This window comes from Folsomia candida, unplaced genomic scaffold (assembly GCF_002217175.1).
Source record: "Folsomia candida strain VU population unplaced genomic scaffold, ASM221717v1 Fcan01_Sc003, whole genome shotgun sequence".
Taxonomy (NCBI): Eukaryota; Metazoa; Arthropoda; class Collembola; order Entomobryomorpha; family Isotomidae; genus Folsomia; species Folsomia candida.
In genome coordinates, this window is record NW_019091195.1 from 136,840 (window position 1) to 157,100 (window position 20,261).

The 20,261-nt window shown below is 36.1% G+C and overlaps 6 protein-coding genes across 8 annotated transcripts; 4 read left to right on the forward strand and 2 right to left on the reverse strand.

Annotated features, from left to right (window-relative positions):
* Positions 1-41: 41 nt before the first annotated feature.
* Positions 42-2,684, forward strand: LOC110847266. 2 transcript variants are annotated; one of them, XM_022094176.2, is made up of 6 exons: positions 42-240; positions 333-440; positions 511-657; positions 718-891; positions 966-1,976; positions 2,066-2,684. In XM_022094176.2, exons 2-6 carry the CDS (start codon positions 351-353, stop codon positions 2,351-2,353), a joined length of 1,710 nt encoding a protein of 569 aa, XP_021949868.1. In that variant the 5' UTR covers positions 42-240; positions 333-350; the 3' UTR covers positions 2,354-2,684. The 2 variants fall into 2 exon arrangements, with proteins under 2 accessions (XP_021949868.1, XP_021949869.1); XM_022094177.2 differs by having other exon boundaries at positions 42-201.
* Positions 2,540-4,977, reverse strand: LOC110845492. Its single transcript, XM_022091923.2, has 9 exons — positions 4,633-4,977; positions 4,436-4,557; positions 4,253-4,366; positions 4,064-4,184; positions 3,841-3,983; positions 3,642-3,759; positions 3,274-3,574; positions 3,048-3,191; positions 2,540-2,982 (listed from the first exon to the last, which is right to left on the reverse strand). The coding sequence occupies exons 1-9, from the start codon at positions 4,894-4,896 to the stop codon at positions 2,678-2,680; spliced, it is 1,632 nt and encodes a 543-aa protein (XP_021947615.1). The 5' UTR covers positions 4,897-4,977; the 3' UTR covers positions 2,540-2,677.
* A 50-nt stretch (positions 4,978-5,027) lies between these two features.
* Positions 5,028-6,831, reverse strand: LOC110845932 (probable chitinase 10). Its single transcript, XM_022092489.2, has 5 exons — positions 6,677-6,831; positions 6,420-6,613; positions 6,177-6,337; positions 5,868-6,109; positions 5,028-5,792 (listed from the first exon to the last, which is right to left on the reverse strand). The coding sequence occupies exons 1-5, from the start codon at positions 6,762-6,764 to the stop codon at positions 5,311-5,313; spliced, it is 1,167 nt and encodes a 388-aa protein (XP_021948181.1). The 5' UTR covers positions 6,765-6,831; the 3' UTR covers positions 5,028-5,310.
* Positions 6,832-7,376: 545 nt separating this feature from the next.
* LOC110847725 lies at positions 7,377-10,674 on the forward strand. Its single transcript, XM_022094722.2, has 5 exons — positions 7,377-7,521; positions 7,608-7,880; positions 7,954-8,290; positions 8,366-10,019; positions 10,107-10,674. The coding sequence occupies exons 2-5, from the start codon at positions 7,677-7,679 to the stop codon at positions 10,207-10,209; spliced, it is 2,298 nt and encodes a 765-aa protein (XP_021950414.1). The 5' UTR covers positions 7,377-7,521; positions 7,608-7,676; the 3' UTR covers positions 10,210-10,674.
* An 899-nt stretch (positions 10,675-11,573) lies between these two features.
* Positions 11,574-13,046, forward strand: LOC110846176. Its single transcript, XM_022092831.2, has 2 exons — positions 11,574-11,730; positions 11,807-13,046. The coding sequence occupies exon 2, from the start codon at positions 11,814-11,816 to the stop codon at positions 12,936-12,938; it is 1,125 nt and encodes a 374-aa protein (XP_021948523.1). The 5' UTR covers positions 11,574-11,730; positions 11,807-11,813; the 3' UTR covers positions 12,939-13,046.
* Positions 13,047-16,720: 3,674 nt separating this feature from the next.
* On the forward strand, positions 16,721-19,240 carry LOC118435013. Of its 2 annotated transcripts, XM_035849979.1 has the most exons (4): positions 16,721-16,956; positions 17,026-17,119; positions 17,184-17,230; positions 17,290-19,240. In XM_035849979.1, the coding sequence occupies exons 2-4, from the start codon at positions 17,035-17,037 to the stop codon at positions 17,833-17,835; spliced, it is 678 nt and encodes a 225-aa protein (XP_035705872.1). In that variant the 5' UTR covers positions 16,721-16,956; positions 17,026-17,034; the 3' UTR covers positions 17,836-19,240. The 2 variants fall into 2 exon arrangements, with proteins under 2 accessions (XP_035705872.1, XP_035705871.1); XM_035849978.1 differs by having other exon boundaries at positions 16,721-17,119.
* Positions 19,241-20,261: the final 1,021 nt, after the last annotated feature.

Below are 20,261 nucleotides of genomic sequence, written 5' to 3' on the forward strand. Positions count from 1 at the left end.
GCACAAGATAAAACGGAATTTGTTGTCCAAGTGTTGAACTGAAACACACTGTGTATCTACTGTAAGTTGAGTTCAACACTTGGACAAGGAATTTGGAATAATTTTTGTCCGTTTAATTAATTAATTTAAATAAAGTAATACACTGGAAGGTTGGTGCTGCTGGTTTCCTTGAATTTCGATAACAATCAGAATTTGTTATATGTAAGTAGGTGAAATTAGATCTATTATATTTTTCAATAGGTAAAAAATTACGAATAACCATAAGCTTGTTATTAAAACGTATAAGAAACGTATTTAAAATTAAATGAACTTCTTATTGGTGATTTTTTAAGGTCTATTTGTTGTGAAAGATGGAAGTGGAACAAGAACAACTTGTCCAGGAAGTTACTCGATGTGAACTAATTGTCGAAAACGGGCGAATCTACCTCCGTCCAATTAGCGTATGCAGATATTTGTTTAATTGAATCCAAATTAATTGCGTCAACTTTCTGTTAATATATTTATTCATAGGGCGCCGCTATCTTTGTAAATGACCATCCAGCTATTTCCCAAATTAAGGACGAATATAATGGAAGGCTCGCGTTACGCGATAATGACAGATTGGGAATCGGGTTAAATGAAGAATGTGCCGAACCGTCAGCAAGATTTCGGATGAGGGTAATAATTAATCGTATTCGTACAGGCATTAGTTAAACTATAATTCTATACTTTCTGCAGGTGAAGGATTTATATCTGCGAGACAATGACGATAGTAGCCAAGAATCTTGTGACGAAAGTGTATATGAACTTAGCACCAGCGATTTTTCTGATAACAGTGAAGATACTACAATGCATACCAGTATGGAATTAGAGAGTTGTCTCCCTTTGCAGAAAGTCTGGAAAGAACCAGGAGTAAGAAAATGATTGAGACTGTTACTATTTCTTTCAGCTATTAAATAAAAATAACAATTGTCTTTTTTAATCAGATCCTCTCCAACATTTTAAGTTTCCTCCCTCACGCCGACCTAAAATCCACCCGCCTGGTCTCTCAAAGTTGGAAAAAAGAATCTCAGAAGTATTTCATCCCCCTCTCCACAAGTTCATTACAACCATCTCCCTGGATTTCAGATTGGGAAAAAGAATTTCGCGACTACTCGGATAACGTAATGACCTACGGCCACCAAAACTTTAAAATCTGTTATAGCGGACATCCTTCTGACGGATTTATAGAAGAAGACGTATTACTCTTCATCCGAAAATATGGGCAACAGATCAAAAATCTTGAATTAACAATTATGCCTGGGAGAAATGATTTTGCCTTTATGCGAGATATTTTGTCGGATCCAAGCCTTCATAATTTAGTGGAGCTCTCTCTCACTCTTGTATCAAACGATTCGGATTATACGACGAAATACTTTCCCACTGGAATTATCCTGGCATCAGTGAAATCAATAATATTGAATTTCGGTTTTGAACATGAACCACCAAAACAACTTGTCTCATTTGCATCTCAATTTGTAAAAAGTTTTCCAAACATTATAAAATTCTTTATCGCCGCGGATGATAGTATGGAGGGTATTTTGGAAAAAGCTGTGCTGCAAGAATTTGTGAATTCACCATCGGATGGAGGGGTCGCGTTTAAAAATTTGCAAGAAATCCGCTTACAATGGGCGACATCAGAAGTGGTGGATATTTTGATTGATTTTCCACACCAACTCAAAATAATTGAAACCCATTTCGACCGGTATGATGTGGATACTCATCGAATTCAGAATCTATTGGATAAACACGGTCCAGTCTTGAAAGAATTGAGTTTGGCTATTCATTGTGATTCGAAAGAATATGAAACGCTGTTTGAACCACCGGTAGACATGCCGACATGTCCAAACTTGAAGAAACTTTCGTACACTTTTTATTTGAAGGATGATGGGATGGAATATGTAGAGTCAATTGATGTCAGCGACGTGGATTTATTAGGATTTTCTCAGGTTTTTAAGGTGCACTGCAAATAATAATTTGTAGTACATAATAATATTGATGGGGGACAATGTTTATACAATTTGAACGAATTTTTTTTTACTTACAGAATGGTGGTAACCTTTTCCACGCCAAATTTCCATTGCTACACTCCTTACAAATAATCATAACACGTCATGTGGCGAATTTCTTTGAACAACTCTTCCCAGCAATGGATTCTCAAGGGAAGGAGATTGTGATACCACAAATAACTCAATTTCGTACTACTTTTCCGTATGAATCGAATCCATTGAATACTTGGAAGGCTCGGATTTCTTCAATTTTCCCTAATGCTAGTAATCATGAAATGCAAGTTGTCAGTGAGAAGGCAGAAGAAATGTTGCAAGAATCTGAATAGTTAAGAGAATGTTTTTAAATTCTTAATTTAATTTTTGGGGGTATGCAGAAGTTGGCGAAGAGACCGAATATGACTGAACTGTGTTATGCTGTAACTTGTGGTTCTAAAAATGATTATCTCACGCACTTATTTATTTATAAACACGACGTGTATGTACAAAGTTTTATTATTATTTTATACTTATTCGAATTTGATAATTTGCTTTATTACCCATTACATAATCTGAAGCATTTAACATGATGTGATACAATTACGCTTTTTAAGGAGAATATTTTATAACTTTTATTTTAAATTTCTTTTCACACGTGAAATAAAACTGTCCAATTAACCAGTCTCTGGTCCGCAACTATTCTCACTCCATGGAATTTCAGGCAAACTAATCAGCGTAACATTCCGCTTAAACTCCCACATGGCACCCGATAAGTGCAAGTTCAACGTGTCTACATCTGAAAACTGGGCAATCATGTCCACAAAAACACCCGAATTAAAGTATATTTCTTGCACAAGATCTGTATCCCAATTTATAAGGAATCCATTCGGTACGTCAGGATAAGTTGTCAAATAACCAGTCGCCCATTCTCCATATCTCATGTATAGCGTGCCGTTCGGATTTGTTATCTCTAGTTCTCCTTCAAGCAGTTGTAAGAAAGAATTCAGATTTATAAAATCAAAGACTGAAATGGCAACCTCTTACCTTCCACAGCGTGCCCGAATATACCAGGAAGTGTCCCCTGATCGAGAGCCTTCACATCTTTATCACAACGTGACAAGTTTGTTTTCTTAGGTTTAGGTACAAAATTCCCACTTGGTTTTTGATACGGTTCATTTTTAGATTGTCCTAGAAAAACAAAATGTACTTTGTGTAAGAATGCATATGCATTTTGAAATTTACATATGCAAAAAATGCAAATTTTACATACCCCCTGTAACAATTCGCACAATCTCCTCATGCAAAAACGGATGTCCAAAAGGCGACGGGTACAAATTGACGGGTCCATTGTTAACAGAAAATGTCCCCAATCCAATTTCCGGATATACTCTCATTTCACACATGAAGGGTGTGAATTGCCCACTGTGCGCCATATAAGCATAACCATTCACTGCCCCCAGTTGAAATCCGGTCCCCAAAGCATATACTCCTTGGACTAGGTTGGATTCTGGAGTTTTGAAGGTCATGCCGTCAAGTGAATAAGCCGATTGACGCATCCATTTCATCGCTTCCTAAAATAAATATTAATGTTAATTTGTGGTAAATAGACAAATAAATTCGTAGTTAAATATAACACACTTCAGGAATAACTTGAGTCTCTCCTACTTTCCCCAGATTTAGATGGAACGACATATATTTTGCCATATCATTCGCAGTTGTTATAATTCCACCGGCGGAGGGTGCCAAGAAAATTCGACTGAAATAGAGAATAAATTAATGTGCATATTCATATTCCATATTATTAAATGGATCAAATAAATAATTGTTTAGCACTAACTTAATTAGTGACATGTTATACTTCAGAACTTCACCATCCTTGAGATAATACCCTTTCGCCATTCCCAGCAATGACTCATAGTCGCCCGTCTTGGTCACAAAGGTGCTCTCAGTCATTCCAATGTCAGCAAATAGGTTTTGCAGCTAAAATTCAATACAAGAATTGTCTATTACATATGCATTAACTTTATAATTTGCATTTTTGATCATGGAGAAATTAGTACCAAAGTTTCATATCTCATCTCTGCAATTTCAGCCAGAATATTTCCCAGAAGAACATAAAAAGTGTTGCTATACTCGGGATAAGCTCTGAATGGTCCTACTTCTTTTGCATAACGGCTGCGACTATAGAAATACAGTACATGGAATAAAAGTTCTAAAAATTAATGGAGACAAATTTATTGAATTCATACTAAATATATTCTTCGATATCCGGATAAGCACCAGCAGATGAGCCCAAACTTTCCGTAGCAACGCCATGCCGATGACTTAATAAATCTCGAAATGACATGGACTCTGATCGATAACTAAATATATTATTAAAGAGTTTATATAACTGATTAAAATTATTTATAAAAAATAAATTAACTAATTACCGATCACTAAAAGTGAAATTTCCAGTTGGATGTAATTGTTTGATTGGTACGTCCAAAGCACGGGAACCTAACTCTGGAAATTTTTCACTTAATACTTTCATAAGCAAGGTAGCTCCAAATGTCTGCGAAAAACGTTACACAAATTAAATTAAATAAGTGCATACTCAAAAAAATAAAATTATGTCCTATTAATTTACCTTTGAAATAGAAGCAATGCAAAACTTTGTCCTGCTATTCGCCGGAATTCCACTTTCCATGTCTTGAAACCCATACCCTTTGACGTAAATAGTTGCCCCTCTATTCTCCACAATTGTTAAACCCACGCCTGGAATTCTGTTGTAGTCCATGAAAACGGATTCAACCAACTCATCAACTTCTATTTGTTGAGCGGGGGTCAACGACAAAGAAATGTCCACAAAAGTGGCCACTACAGATATTAGCAGTAAAATTGTGATTTTCATTTTGCTTTTTTTTTTTTTACTAAACACTTATGTAAGTATTTACGGTATTTGAATGCGAATTAGAGGTGTGTGTGTTTGCAAATAAAGTGTAATATGTATGCAATGAAAAAAATGGAGCAGAGTCACCTCAATTTAAATGATTCCATTATCACCATTTTATTGTTAAAACGCGTCCGCCAATCTGACAAGCTACAAGCTTATAAATAGTGACATGATTTTATAACAAGGATGACTAATCGTATTAATTTGAATAACATGTTACATAGCAGGTGCAGTATCACGATACTGGAATAAATAAACTTTAGTTAAATGTGATGACTAATATTAAGTTAATGATTAGTGACAACTGTGACAAGTTAATTAATTAATTGATTAAAATTCAATTTAACTTCGTACCGACAAGCAAAAAAATTATTAAATTCCCAACCCAGCTTTCAAAGCTTTTAGCAGAGGATACTCTCCAGCCCCACAAAAGCCACCGTTAAAATCATCCAAATCAATTGCCCAAACCATAGCCCCAGCCAATCCTTGTTGCATAATAAATCCCGTCTTATCGCCAATGATCTGTGTGTTATCAAACGATGCCCACTGAGTCCCTCGAAACCCATACGGCCCGACTTGGGGGACATGGGTGAAAGGGGCGAGGTTCATGCAAAGTTCGAAATATGCTAGAAATCCAGCTTCTCCAGTATATTCGCCAGGAGCCCCGTTACTCGCTGGTGCTCCGACGCCATTATTATTGGGGTTTGACAACGTAAATGAGCGACCGTACAAGGGGACGCCGACCACTAATTTTGCAGCGGTTGCACCATTCTGAAGCCAATAGGTGATGGTGTCTACCGTGTTGGGGGATGCCCCTCGGAAGGGAGAATTGTGTCCTGTGACACCGTCCCATCCTGTATTAACATTTACATCAATGATGAGTCAATAATTATACAATTAGTTGAGTTAATCAATAAGTGATTATTTACCTCCATGCATATCATACGTCATCAAGCCAATCCAGTCCAATTGTGAGTTTAGTGTCGGAATATCGTACGCTCTGGCAGCAATGGATGATGATGCCGAAACAGCGGCCGAGAGAAGGAAACCATGTGGCAAAAATGCTGTCCTTAATTCACGGAGTAAATTGGCGAAATTTTGCTTATCCGATGCCGGCGTATCACCACACGCCCCTTGGGGACAACTGGGGTACTCCCAATCAAGGTCCAATCTTGACCAAGGTCAACCAATTTAATAATAATTATTAAATATAATTATTAAATATAAGTATTAAATACCCATCAAAATTGTATCGTCTTATAAATTCAACCGCTTTGGTGACAAAATTTGCTCTGGAGGCAGGATTCGTGACCATTCGAGAATATTTGTCCCCTTCAGAGTCATTCCATCCTCCAATGGCGATTAATACTTTGACGCCTTGGGATTTTAAGCTTGTCACCTATTTACGTACATAACCATTTAAAAATGTCGCAAATAGTTATAATGTAAATGATCAAGAAAAGTGGCTGGGATTGACTCGCCTGCTCATAGAAACCTTGATTAATATCCGTCTCTGTGTCTTGCACCACCATTTCTAACGACGTGGCGTCCAAAATAGAAAAGCTGTAGATGATATGGGTACATAACGAGGCGTCAATGTCGCTTGGGAAAAATGCAGAATTTCCAGATCGAGATGATGACCAGTTTGTATAATAACAGACTAGTTTTTTTGTTCCTATTTTTCCAGGTAATTAACTAATTAGAGATTCAAAAATCAAAATTTGCATTGTTTTAATACCTTGTCTCTCCCCGTCCACTGGGGACGCTGCCCCCAGATGGAAAGTTGCCAAAGAAAGGAGGCAAATACTCGTTAAAAAGAGCCCCATTTTGATTCAGTACAGTTTTGAGATGCGTTATGCGTTGGTGTAACAAGCAGGATAAATTTAATTCTCGTTCGAAATGCATTTTATAGTGGCATCATTACCCGAAATTTATGTAAAAAGTGATTGATAATTTCTGATAGTGTCACCTCATCCTTTATCTGAACTACATTCTTAAGCCATCAAACCGATGTATCATGTTCATTGTGACATATTTAAGTGTGTAGTTTGCACCCCACCCACATACCAACAGTGGTAAAATACGTTGTGCATATTTGACGAGCACGCAGCATTCGCCTGACATCTTAATAAACAAAACGTACTTATTTTTAAACGTAAAATTCGCAATCAATCAGTTTATGTAATTTGACAGTATCAGAAGTTGTAACAGTTTTAAGTGTGTTAATGGATTGCTGTAACACTTGAAGTGATTATTTCACCGCTGTTACAAGGATGACTTCATAGGTTAGTTTGATAATTATGTAAATGATTGAGTGAGAGTGAGTCAAAATATGCAGGTCACTTTTCACCCATGATAAGCTGATGATGTGAGGCATATTGAGACAGTCTAAATACATGGACAATCTCGTCTCAAATGGTACAAAGACAAGACAAGACACGAAAACAAGCAGCAAACAAACATCCTCAAATGATTGCCCGAATAAAACAAAATCTGCTGCCTGCATGGTTATTTTTGTATTAAATAATAATTTATTTTATTTTATTTTTGTTTGACAAAATAAGTGGATTCATAAATTTCTTGGTAGGATTGGTTAATTCTGTTGTTTTTCTATTGACATATAAAGTCAAATCGTAATTAATTTTCTCTCATTGTTTACATTCACGCAGTTGTAACATCACACAAAAAATTGGTAAATTTATCCCTCGGCCCTCCCCCTTCATAATACCCTACATACAATGGAAGCTGAATTACTATCAAAATTGAAGGCTGGACATGTGACTGATTTTTGGACCTGGTTGAGCAAACAGCCGACAAAGCCGTTAAACAAAATCTTTATTACTGGTCAAGTTGCATTATCAAATTACCGACCATCGTGTGATGTCCCCCACTTATTTGCTCTTGTTCATCTCCTGACTGAATCTGGCACGTCGGCTGAAGAGGTGAGAGAGAGTTATCATTGTTATTCTGTATCATTATATATCCATCATTTATTGTTAAAATTTTATTTTACAGGAAGAAAATGTCAAGTGCATCTTCAAGAAATATATTCAAGCTGGGTGCAACATAAATCAAACTACCGACACCCTACCATCCACCAAGAGATCGAGGAAAGGATTCACCCCACTTCTCCTCGCAATCGAACAAAGAAAATGTCTGGTCACTAAGGTCCTTATCGAATTAGGGGCAGATGTCAACATTTCGGATTTCGTGGGTTATTCGCCGCTCTATTGGGTAGCACTGGTTGCCTCGAATGTAGAAATGATGAAATGTTTGTTGGACAACGGGGCCGAAATCGTGAATGACGGTCACGGGGATGTTCGTCCTCTTCTTCATGTTGCGGTCGATGAAGGTAATTAATTAATTAATTAATTAATTAATTCGTCAGTTCTGCATTTGAAATATTACTTTTATTATTATTTAACAGGCCGTGTCGTCATAGTGGATTATCTCCTCGGAATCGGCTTAAATGTCAACACTCCGTCGGTGTACGCCGTTTTGCAAGAGCAATACTGGTGTGCGTGTGACACCAAATCCCGTTATGACTGTGGAGTTTTGAATCAGTATCGTCGCGATTTAGCAATCACGCCTCTTGGTCGAGCAGTCCGTATGAAAAAACTTGACGTTCTCAGTGTCCTTTTGCGTCATCCAGACTCGATAGTTTCATTGGATGACCTTCACTACTGTATTCTCGAAGGGGATTCCCAAATGGCTAATATGATCATGCCGAAAGTGGAAAAGAAATTGTTAAAATGTGATAAAGTTCAGGGAACCGACATACTCATTCTACATCAACTCGGATCTCGAGCATTTGACTTTGAATGTAATGAAACGAAACAGCTAATTCAAACTTATGTGGAGCATGGATTTGATATCAATTCTACAAGTACGATCAAAGAAGATTTGTCCTTCATCGAAAGTACTCTCCTTTTGAGTGCAATTAAAAACAATCCAATGAATTTTGAATTAATGCATTTCTTGGTTACTCTTGGAGCTGACCCTTTCATAAAAATCGGGCCGAAAAGTGCCTTCAACATCGCAACGTCACGAAATGACATCAAAATGGCAGAGGTCTTCATGAATGCCAGAATGGACATTTCAAATCGGATGAAAGAATTTGAAGATATTTTCCAAATGCGCGTAAATGATAAAATGTCTCAACTAAATTATATCAAGACGTTCGTGCCAAATGTTCAACTGGATTGCAAACATTTATTCAAATCAACGGAAAGCGGAAATGAATTTTTAGTAGAGTTTATATTGCAAATGATGCCAAAAGATTCGTCCCTTTTCATGAGACAGAATTATTCCAAATTAATCGGTAATTTGGAAACTGAAGAGGAAATGCCCACGTTACTCGAAAACTTTGTGGAAAAAAGCCTCGGAAATTGGGAAACTATAGAATACGTTTGCCTGCCGTCTGTAATGCAAGTTGTTCGTGGGTTCCTCACTCGTGGATATGATCTTTACCAAAACCAGACGAAGCCATTAACCAGCACAATAGTTAATGCTACTCTATATCTACCAAGTTCCCAACATGACGACGCCCTCATTTTATTTAAGGAGTTACTGTCATTTCCAAAAATTAATTGGGCTCCAAAACCTAGTAGAGCATATCCTCTACCAATCAACGGAGTAATTCAAAAACTGTCTGTCTGTCCACTTGCAGTTCGCCTAGGTCAGCAGAACAATCTTGCATTATTTCGTGAAACTGGAGATGATGATCAAGACTTGCATTTTGATGATGAATACTCTCCAATTTATCCAAGAATGTACTCCTCACGTTGCATCGAACCTGAGTCTACCGGAGTCGTAATCTTGGAGAGTTTACTGGACAATGGGGTATATGCGGATCATATCAATTTGACAAACTTGTTAAAATGTCACCCTTGCTTAATCCAATATTTGCAAGTTTTAAAGAAATTGTGGTGGGCGGGTGGAGAGATGGATTTTTATGAAATTGAAAACTTATTTGATGACGCCGTTCTGCAGCTGATTGGAAAAGAGGAGTTGGTATTGAATTTTAGGGAATGGATGAAAATTGGGAAACAAAAGAATTGTACACTTCAACGTTTTGTGGGGTGAGCGGATTTTTATATATGACATTTATTTCGTAATCAACAAAGATTATAGTGTAATTAATGTATGCATTAATGTATGTATTGCAGGATATGTATCCGAAAATCGATGAAATATCATAATATGGATAATCTGATGTGCCATGTCCTTCCTACAAGAGCAATAAAAGAGCTAATGACCTCACCCGACTGAATTCTGCAACGAAGCATTTTTGGTTAAAGATTCGTTAATTATTTCTACCATATAATATTTTCTAATTGTTTTGATATTACATATTCAATCAGTCAATTAATATTTTTTTTAACTAATGCAATAGTAGTAAAACTCATAGTGTGTAGCCAAAGTTTGGTTGTTATTAATAAAATAATAGAGGTGGGTAGCACCCCTACAACCTTTTTGATTTTTTCGACAGATTTTGCTCATCTTCGAAGTCGATTTGATAAGCTACTGATTACGAGCGTAATCAATAGACAGACAGACAGATAAGCCCTCACTCGGCTAAAAATAGTACTAACAAATTTATTTGTACGTAAGTTTGGTATTTGGTGTTAATCTAAAATAATATAGGTATTAAAATAACACTATTTTAGGTAATTTTAAAAATGACTTGTTGTCTAATTTATAAGTCGTAAAAAAATAAAATTACATTGATCACGATTTTCATCAGTTTTACGATAGGTTACAAGTTGCATAGGAATTGATGTCAAACGTTTCTTCTTATTTTTCAAGATTACGGTGTACATCTTCAGAATTTCACCGTTCAAACCAAAAATGTATGTTTATTTACGACATCATAAATTAAATTCACAATCGGTTTCTGTATTTGCTTATTCGTGATTCGAGAAAGCACTTGGCATGACGATTAGGCTTGTAATTGGGCTCCGATTCTTAAAAAAACAGGTAATCCCTTGGCTTGAGTAAACATACGTTTCTATGAGTTACATAATGCCACATTTTTATTAAACTGCGTGACTATGATAAACAATAACTATGTGTTCCTTTATCTTAATAGTTCAGAAACTAAATAACGACATAAATTTACTCAAATTCGAACGAACATAGCGTGAGAACCTTAATTACGTAATTTGCCATAAAGATGTTACTTTGACCCTTTCCTGTTCCAAACTAAGGCCTAAGTAGGGCTATGACGTACCTGTTAACTCCTGTAAAACTAATGCACTTCTCATGAAAATTTAAACTGCATAATAACTTCGGACTTTATCATTAAGTATATATGCAGGCATTAAAGGCATTGAGGTAGAAGTAATAAATAGTATAAAATAAAACCAATTGAAAGATGCATTGAAAAATAGCGTGTAAAGTATGCAAGTATGTGTACATATGTATGAATGTACACCGTATAAGTATGTATTTGATTGAGATTGGACCATTGCACTCTCCTCTCGCGTACTTATATGACACTTTGACATTGAATAAATACTACTCTTCAATGTGAATGTATCTCACGTACATTGTGTACGAATGCATATTAAGATATCCATTATGATAAGCCAACATAATATAACATAATAACAACCCAGCCATCTATTTAATTGATGCTGATACCACAGCACTTATAAATATGTAGCTGATTGAAAGCTGCAATTTTGCTTTCCTCGTTCCTTAATTAAATAGACGTGTACATATATTTATAACTCGCAGTTTGTTATTGGCCATCAAATCCTCATCATATTTCAAATTGTTTCACCAACGGTATAATAAGCACATTTTTTAAAAATCTACTTAACGCAGATCTTGTTTAAAAATATATCTCATTTCCAATTATTAGAGCAAAAATGCCTCCCAACACCCACTCCACGCCTACAAAGTCTTCTCCGAAAAAAGTTGGACGCACCACCCACAGCAAATTTTTCCAGGAATTGCTCCAAGAAGGTTCAGTAACGGATGGAAACAGCCCCACGTTAATTGAGCCGCACGAAATTCCTTGGATAGATTACGACCTCCTCGCCAAGGGACGAGAATTCGTGAAACAAAACTACGCCGTGGTCTTGACCACAATGATGCTCGCGGATACGATAGGGTTCATCTCAAAGCAAATTGCATCCACCGTTTTCAAGAGCTTTTATCCCAACAATATTTGCGGAGGACGATTCCTCTCCACCTTTCGAACCACGATGTGCCAATGGCTTTTGTCCGACTTCAGCAGCGGAGCTAATTCCGAATTTGTCCAGGCTATTCAACGTGTCCGCAAATTGCACAAGATCCTGGGTCGCCCAGCCGTGAAACCGATCGTTCCACCGGAAGGAATCCAGTACCCCGCAGAGTACAAGGAACTTCTCGCCTGCATCAGAGAAGACATGAAATCTGTGGACACCACGGACTACCCATCCCACTTGATATCCTGGACGCCATCAATGTATTTTACCCAGCTAGACGTGACCCTGGTCGCTTTTGGGATGTATGCACCGTTCATCGTGTACCCAAACAAGGTAGGACTTTACACCACGTTCCAAGAAGATGAAGGACTTCGAGGGTACGTCCACATTTGGGCAGTGATTGGCAAAATGTTGGGAGTTCAGGACAGATACAACTTAGCTCTTCACCCCGATCGGGATTTGTATATGGAAATTGTTACGAAATTAGGAAAGCCAGGTCTGAAAATGGCTGATGAATCTGTAATTTTTTCCATTGAAAAAATGATTGAAGGTTTGGTGAACACTACGATTCCGTATTCTCTTACGGCAAAGTCACTGATCTTTCAAGCCATGGAATTGGCAGATATTAAGGGAGAGAAAGTTTGGGGGATGATGAATTGGCATGATAAGTGGACTTATTATAATAGCAAGGTTTCGATTTATTGTATGAGATTTAGCTTGGTGAGGATTTCGGCCAATTTTTTTGTTTGGGGGATGTTGACGCTTTATATTAAGCTTTTCTTTAAGGTGCATAAGGGGAAATGATTTATCGACATGACGGAATGAGAAAAGGGTTGATATTCAAATTACGAAATTGTTAATGATAGAATGAGTTTGGGTTTAAATAAATATTATATTATGCATTCAAACTGATTTTTTTCGAAATTTGTCTGTGTACGTGGACTTATTTAAGTGACCAAAGTACGGGCATTGTCCGTATACAACACACATCACATGATGATTTTAAGATCGCAGTATCCAAGTTCAACGAGTTCGTAAGTAAATATGCAATCGCCAATGTCATCAGATATACACTTCAAACACTAATCGCTCAACGATATACGTACATATTTACGATTTATATACGAACAAGTAAAATATCAATAACAAAATTGATGAGCTTGAAGTATTTAGTTTATTAATCAATCAATTTGATTTATAAATTTGTATTTTCCAAGTGCAGATATGTATTACACAATATAAGTTTCAGTGCAAAAGCTGAAAAAGTGGGGAGCAAAGTAGTCGGATATTTACAAATACATATGTCATATGCATGGAAAATCAATTTTCGAATAGGCATAAAATTAATATTATTACTCGTAATTGGACCAATTTGTCATAAGTCTTAGGATCATGAAAAAAATTGCTGTGTCCGGATTGATTTGTATCCGTTGCATAATACATATGTACAATATATTCACCCTCAGCAGAGTTCACGATAGTTGTGCTTGTGGCATATCTTGTTTGTGTTTCTCTGTTCCTCTATTCATCTCTGTCCCTGTGCCCTGTGTTTGGGGCTGGGCTTGCAAGCCCAAGCGCTTGGTAGCTTATTTCTATTGAATGCGATCGTCAATTCTTTAATTTCCTATTAAAATGAACTTCCGTGCACGTTTCGGAGAATTGTAAACCCAAAAAGAACTTCTATATCGTTCTTCACTTTCTGCAAATTCACCATTTTTTATACAATTAGCCTAAAATATCATTATTTTCATTGCCAAGAAATAAAGTCAGTACTGATAAAATTGTTAAGTATTTCTCTTCGATAAGCTGTCTATTGAATCCATTATAGCCCAATCGTGCCATTATTATTGTGATCTGTCACATACAAATTTGAGATACGTTCAGTGGGATTTCACTTAACATATATTAAGATGTTGTGTGTGCAAATGTAAATATATATTCATGTACATATTTGTTCCATTACGTACTTATTTACGCACTTAAATGCAATAAACCGTCACAACGAATGTAACCAAGGGGTGAAAGAAGTGTGTTATCCGTATTTCAATTCAAATTGATGCATGTATGCAATTTGACCTTTAAATGACATTTCATGACCTTTTGACCTTGATGGGTGTGACCTACAGTGCCCATCTTCGAACTCGTCCTCTCTATTGACGTTAGGAGTTTACGTTCAAAATTTCAAGTGTCTATGTCTTTTCGTTCAAAAGTTATCGGAGCTACGGACAGACAGACGGACGGACGGACGGACGGACGGACAGACAGACGGACATAACGATCTTATAAAGGGCTTTCACCCCTTAATAATGGGCACATTTTTCAGTACGGATATATTCAACCCGATGCGCATCATTTTATTAATATACTCATCTAAATATGTACTGGTTAAGGATGTTATTCTGAAGAGGGAAATGATAATGCAGCAATTTATTGGACCATACAATTGTGTGACATTCAGAGGTCAACAATTGTATATGTGCACTGTATTTCAATCAATATGATAACATTTGTAGACCTTTCTCAATCGAGTATATAGTAAGTATTCAATATTGATAATGTATATCTGACTTACCTGATACTAAATTAAATTCTAATTATGTATAGGTTTAGATCATCATAAGTGATAAGTGCCACCACAAAATGACATTCTTTTCTCTTTATTTAGCTTATAAATATGTGTAATTAAATAAACTTATTAGCTAATCAATCAGCTTCGTCATCCTCAAAAAAGTTCCCAATCCATTATTTACCTCTTTGGTTATATTCAGAATCAGTAGAACAGCCGACGGGGACATTCATTTCGAAGAAAGCCACCCTGAAATTGAATGGTTCGCCATATTCTCGTCGGAAAAGCAAATAAATTCGCTGGAGAAAAAAGTTATGCTTTAATTAGTAGCAAATTATGTTAGGTTCTCAGGAAACTAATTTGCAGCTGTGTTCTTGAAAAACCAAACATATGCACGTCGCCTCTTTTCTATTTCTTTCCACATATGTACATACATACATATGTATGTGTTTACATACTGCAGCAGACTTTCGAAATCCAACTCCACAAAATTTACGCGAGTTGCGAATTCAAAAGTGAAACATAAGTAATTCCACCAGAGAAAAACTAGAAGCTATGTATTCTCCAGTAAGTATTAGAATTAATCCGTTCAGATTCCTAACGTCCCACCTCGTGACCTGGCAACCGCACAAATATTTTAGCGAGTTAGAATTAGCGACAGGTCCGATTTCACCATTTCTAATTTGTCCAGAATTGCTGGACTTCGTAAGTATTTACCACCTGCGAAGTAGATGAAGGTCCGACTTTGAAGATATTTTCATGTGTGAGCCGTGGGCGAGTGGGCAGCAATCTGGAGGATGCTTGAAGTCTTCTTCGAGATAAATTTAATTAAGATCCACATGCCGATCGTGACCTTTATTGAGAATTTGTCGATAGCCTTGGACTTTCTAGTTGGAAAATGAAAGATGAAACTCTTATTTTAACATTGTTAACTTTAGCAGAGGGCATTACGAATGCGATAAAACTTACATATGTGCTTGGTACATGGGGATTACTGCGCAATCACAAATGCTTATGGCACGATTAGTCCTTCACCTTAAAATTTAGTATTTAGCAACTTTTAGCTCTTTTTGTGGTTTATTCAACGATGATTTTTAAAGTGATGGTTATTTTTTAATGATTATTTTACTTCATATTTCATCTTATTTTTTCCTATGCATGAGTTATTCTGTGATATGCATAATAATTGTATTAAATACGTATAGATCAAATTCAAATAAGCTTAAATATATGCATATATGTACATATGTATTGCTCAAATCGTGAAAAATGCTGTACACATGAACAATCTCACATTCTCACTTTGACTTTCTCTTTTGGATTTCCACCAACCTTGAAGTTGTTGTCCAGTTTACGTAACGTCTCATTTTTCTCTAGAAATCAGTCATGCCCTGTTGTATCGCTTTTTCTCTGAGGGAAAGCCTCCCCCGAAATCAATCACGCTTCACCCTCGTTTACACAAAAAAAGACAGATCACAGAAGCCTCCTTACCTGTAATTTCATGCCGTTTATGCATGTATGAATGTATCTGTAGATAGAAAAACGCCACCCACCAACAAATTACAAAAAAGCAGATATATATTTTTCTCACGTATATAAATAGCCCCCGAAATCTCACTTTCACCTCTCACACGACCGTGGACCACGGTCTGACCTGGGCATCATTAAGAACATCCACGATGGAGAAACAAACAATGGCGCTCATCATGATTGCAATTGTTTCACTAATTCTCAATTTGACAATTATTGGTTTCGTGGGAAAATGGAAGAGCAACAAAAGGTCACGGTAAGGTCAATACTGGAATTTTTAAGAAAATACAATTTTTTTAATCCCATAATTTTAGGAGACTGGTTTACCTCCTGTGCAACTTATGCATCGCGTTCGTGTTTGGATCAGTTTCTGCCATCATAGGCTTCTCGGGTGCGGATAAAATGCTTAACGAAAAACTTGCATGTTCATTGGGATCGTACATGATAAGTAAGACATTAATTTCACACCATTTTTTGTCAATTTTTCCATATTTTATTTGACATCACAAATAATTTCATTCTATTTGAATAGATTTCAACATCAGCATAATATCTCTGACCGTATTACTCATCAGTTGTGAATGTCGCAAAAAATTTAAAAAGGACAACTCATCTGATAAGGACATATTCCTGTCAATTGCGGTGATTTGGTGCGTCGCTGGAGTTTCTGCTATTCCGACGTGGTTTACAACTGGATATGAGGACGAATCGGAGTGCTGTGTCAAGGTGGTTTAAATACATATGTTTTACTTACTGAAGCAATCATGCCCAACTAATTAAAATATTTTATGATAGAAAATACTGATGAATTCGCTAATAACTGAGATAATACAAGAAATCGTGAGATGCATCATCTTTCATGTGACCATACCTGTATTGGTTGGATGGGGTAAGTGAGAATAATATCTCGTAGTGATTAAACTATTAATCTCAACTCGCCCCTTGATATTTAGAACTGTATAAAATACGGTCAAAATTTAAGCTGTGCTACAAACTGAAGGTATGAAATAATTAAAACAAATTCCTTTCGACATAAGCATTCAAACTAATTCATTACAGGCCAAAACCACCTCACTAAAAATGATGAAAACTGTTCAAAATGTCCGATTCATGTACACGCACTCTGCCATATTCATCTTGCTCTGGTTTCCCATCGGGATCCTGATCTCATATTACAGAATTTTCGAAATGCCAGGAATTACTAATTGCCTGAATCCGGATAACACTAATCACCCAATTTACTACGCTGTTGGGATAGCATTCTGCATTTACATCATAATCTGTCCCGTACTCATTTACTCGATGAGTGGAATGTTTTACGTCAAGAAGACACCGATGCGATTGGTTTCGCCACAAATTCGAAGATGCAGGTCGTGTAACAAGGTGGCTCAGGTAATGGGTGGTAAGCCTGTAAGTATTTCGACATGGTGTGAGGATAACGGGTCAATGAGGCGAAGGAGTATGGAAATGATGGACTATGGGAAAATAAATGGTGCTGATGTTGTCATTTTTATTGGGTACGACATGAAAATTAAGAAAGAGGGAGATGATATCGTGTTTGATTTCGCGAGTGAGACTGGGGGTAGAAAAGAGACGTTGATCTAAATTTTAAAAAAATTTGGAAATATGGGAAGAATTTCTCATGCGTTGGTTGGTATTATTTTATGAGATTGAAAAATGAATGATATGAAAGCTATGTACCTCGCACAGTAAATTTGCAGTACCTGGTTTTGGAGACCCTTAGTCGTCTTGGGCTATAATTATTTATGTATCTCTGATTGGATATGTTACGTTGTAGTATGCAGATAAATGATGGAAATCGTTGCAATTTTGGTTTGTTGTATTGAAAAGAAAAAAAATACCTGAGTAATTTAATTGTTTGGATTGAAAATTCGAATTACTATATAAATATAAATATATAAATATCTCACTCAAAATGTCGAAAGATAGAGTAAAAACAAACTTTTCTTTCGAATTTCCACTAAATCTCTGTGTATTCCAATTTGTTTGAATTGATTGAAAGAAGTGGGGAGAAAGTATATGTTGAATTTTGCTGTTTAATGTATTTATGTGTACATATATATGTAGTACGCACTTCAAATAGTAGAGACTTAGCTGCAAATGACACCCTTAAATCATAGAATTGTGGTACCTGTGTTTATGGACTCGGAATTATAAGTACTTTAAAAATACAAATCTCAAGTTCCCCATGGATTGATAGATTGGTGGAGAACAATAGTTAAAGTAGTTGGTATTCGTATAATCTTTGAATTACAAATCCATTGAATCTCAATTAGTACAAGAAGTACAAAAGTTTCAACTACTTACAAATCTATGTACAAATTTGCTTCAGAAACTTTCACCAAGTTGCGTCAGTTTGGTAAGTAAAAATATTTTGATGACAAAGGGAAAGATTATACGTAGTACAAAAAAACAGTACACTAGAAGATTCAACTACATGTAAATATGTACATATATAATATTAACTAAAATTAAAAATGTAATTGTTAAGTCAATACAAAATGCTGCGCAGCACAATGAGTTGTAAATACACACAATGATGAATTAGTGAATATCAGTAGTATACAAAAATAGGTTACATGTGATGGATTTTCGTAGAATTTTGATCTCCACCCCCTCGTGTGACCTATGTATTTTCCCCATGTTATAATTAACATGGAAAAGATAGAATGCTGTGACCTTTACCCCTCAAATCGATCACATGCTTTTTGAACAGTCCCTACTTGATAGTTTACCAAGTCAAGAAATTAATTCGACAACCAACACAACTTTATGTTATAGAAATACGAAATAGATTTATGCATGATTGTCAACACCTTAAAAACATGTTCGTTTAGCTCAACTAGAAAAAAACATGAAAGATGAAACTGTGCATATGTACATCTGCATGTAAAAAAACTGTTACATAAGCCCCTCCATCGCAACTTTTACTTCATGTTCAACAATCACTCTTAAATTATTTTTCTTGTCTAATATTAAAATGTTGTATTATTTGATTTCTTGGAATTGGCAAAAATAAAAATTGAAGGTTAACCTAACCTTGAAAATGAAAGAGGCAATTATGTCCTAGTGCGCATTGAAATTGCAAATATTTCTCAAACTATTCCAATAATCAGTTTTCAATGTCATGTTCGCAGGCAATTTATGTAAAGGTGAACTAATACAATGGGCGAGCTTGATTTGCGTCACGTATCATCGCAACCACATCAACAAGAGTTGAAGTACAAGAAAATTCGAGAGAATGGTGAAAGTTGAAGTTCTTTCTTACATTTTCACCTTCTCGCACGTAGCCTCATTTCACATCCTTGAGAATGGGGTGCATGGTAAAGCTTATGGGAAATGTGAGAATAAAGTCAAGTGGACTCCTTCAAGTTGTGGCTTCAGTTGTGAGGAATTAATTTACTTTTTGGGTGAAGGTGACACAACAATTTGAGATTAGAATTTAACGTCCATAGCAAAAGTCATATTTTATTCTTAGCCAAATAAATAAATAACCAAGTAGATAATCGCTAATTAACTTATCCAAAAACCTCCACCATATTCCTCGTCATCGCATGATTGCCATAAAATATTTCATAAATCCAACAAATAATTCCAGAACTTACAAGCACTCCGCAGATTGCAAAAATCTGTGCAAATTTTTCAGTTAGCTTCATACCTTTTATAGGCGGCCAATAATCTTTGGAATATTTTGCGAAAACAAGGGCCGATTGGTTCAATTTCATAAATCTTCGCATACTTATTATCCTTTTGTACCACTTGTAATTTCTGAAAATGGAAAAAGTAAATAATTTTTTGCATAGTAATTAATTAGAAAAATACATTTCTTCCGATGTCACTACTCACTTTACCCACATCCTCTCTAGCCCAACTTCTCTTAACAAGTGAAAAAATCTAATAAAACTCCAAAATTTGTATCCCCGTATATGCATAGAATAATGCCGCTTAAAGAAAGGTTCTACGGCAAAATGGCAATGCCGACCATTTTTGAATGCAGCAATTCCAAAATA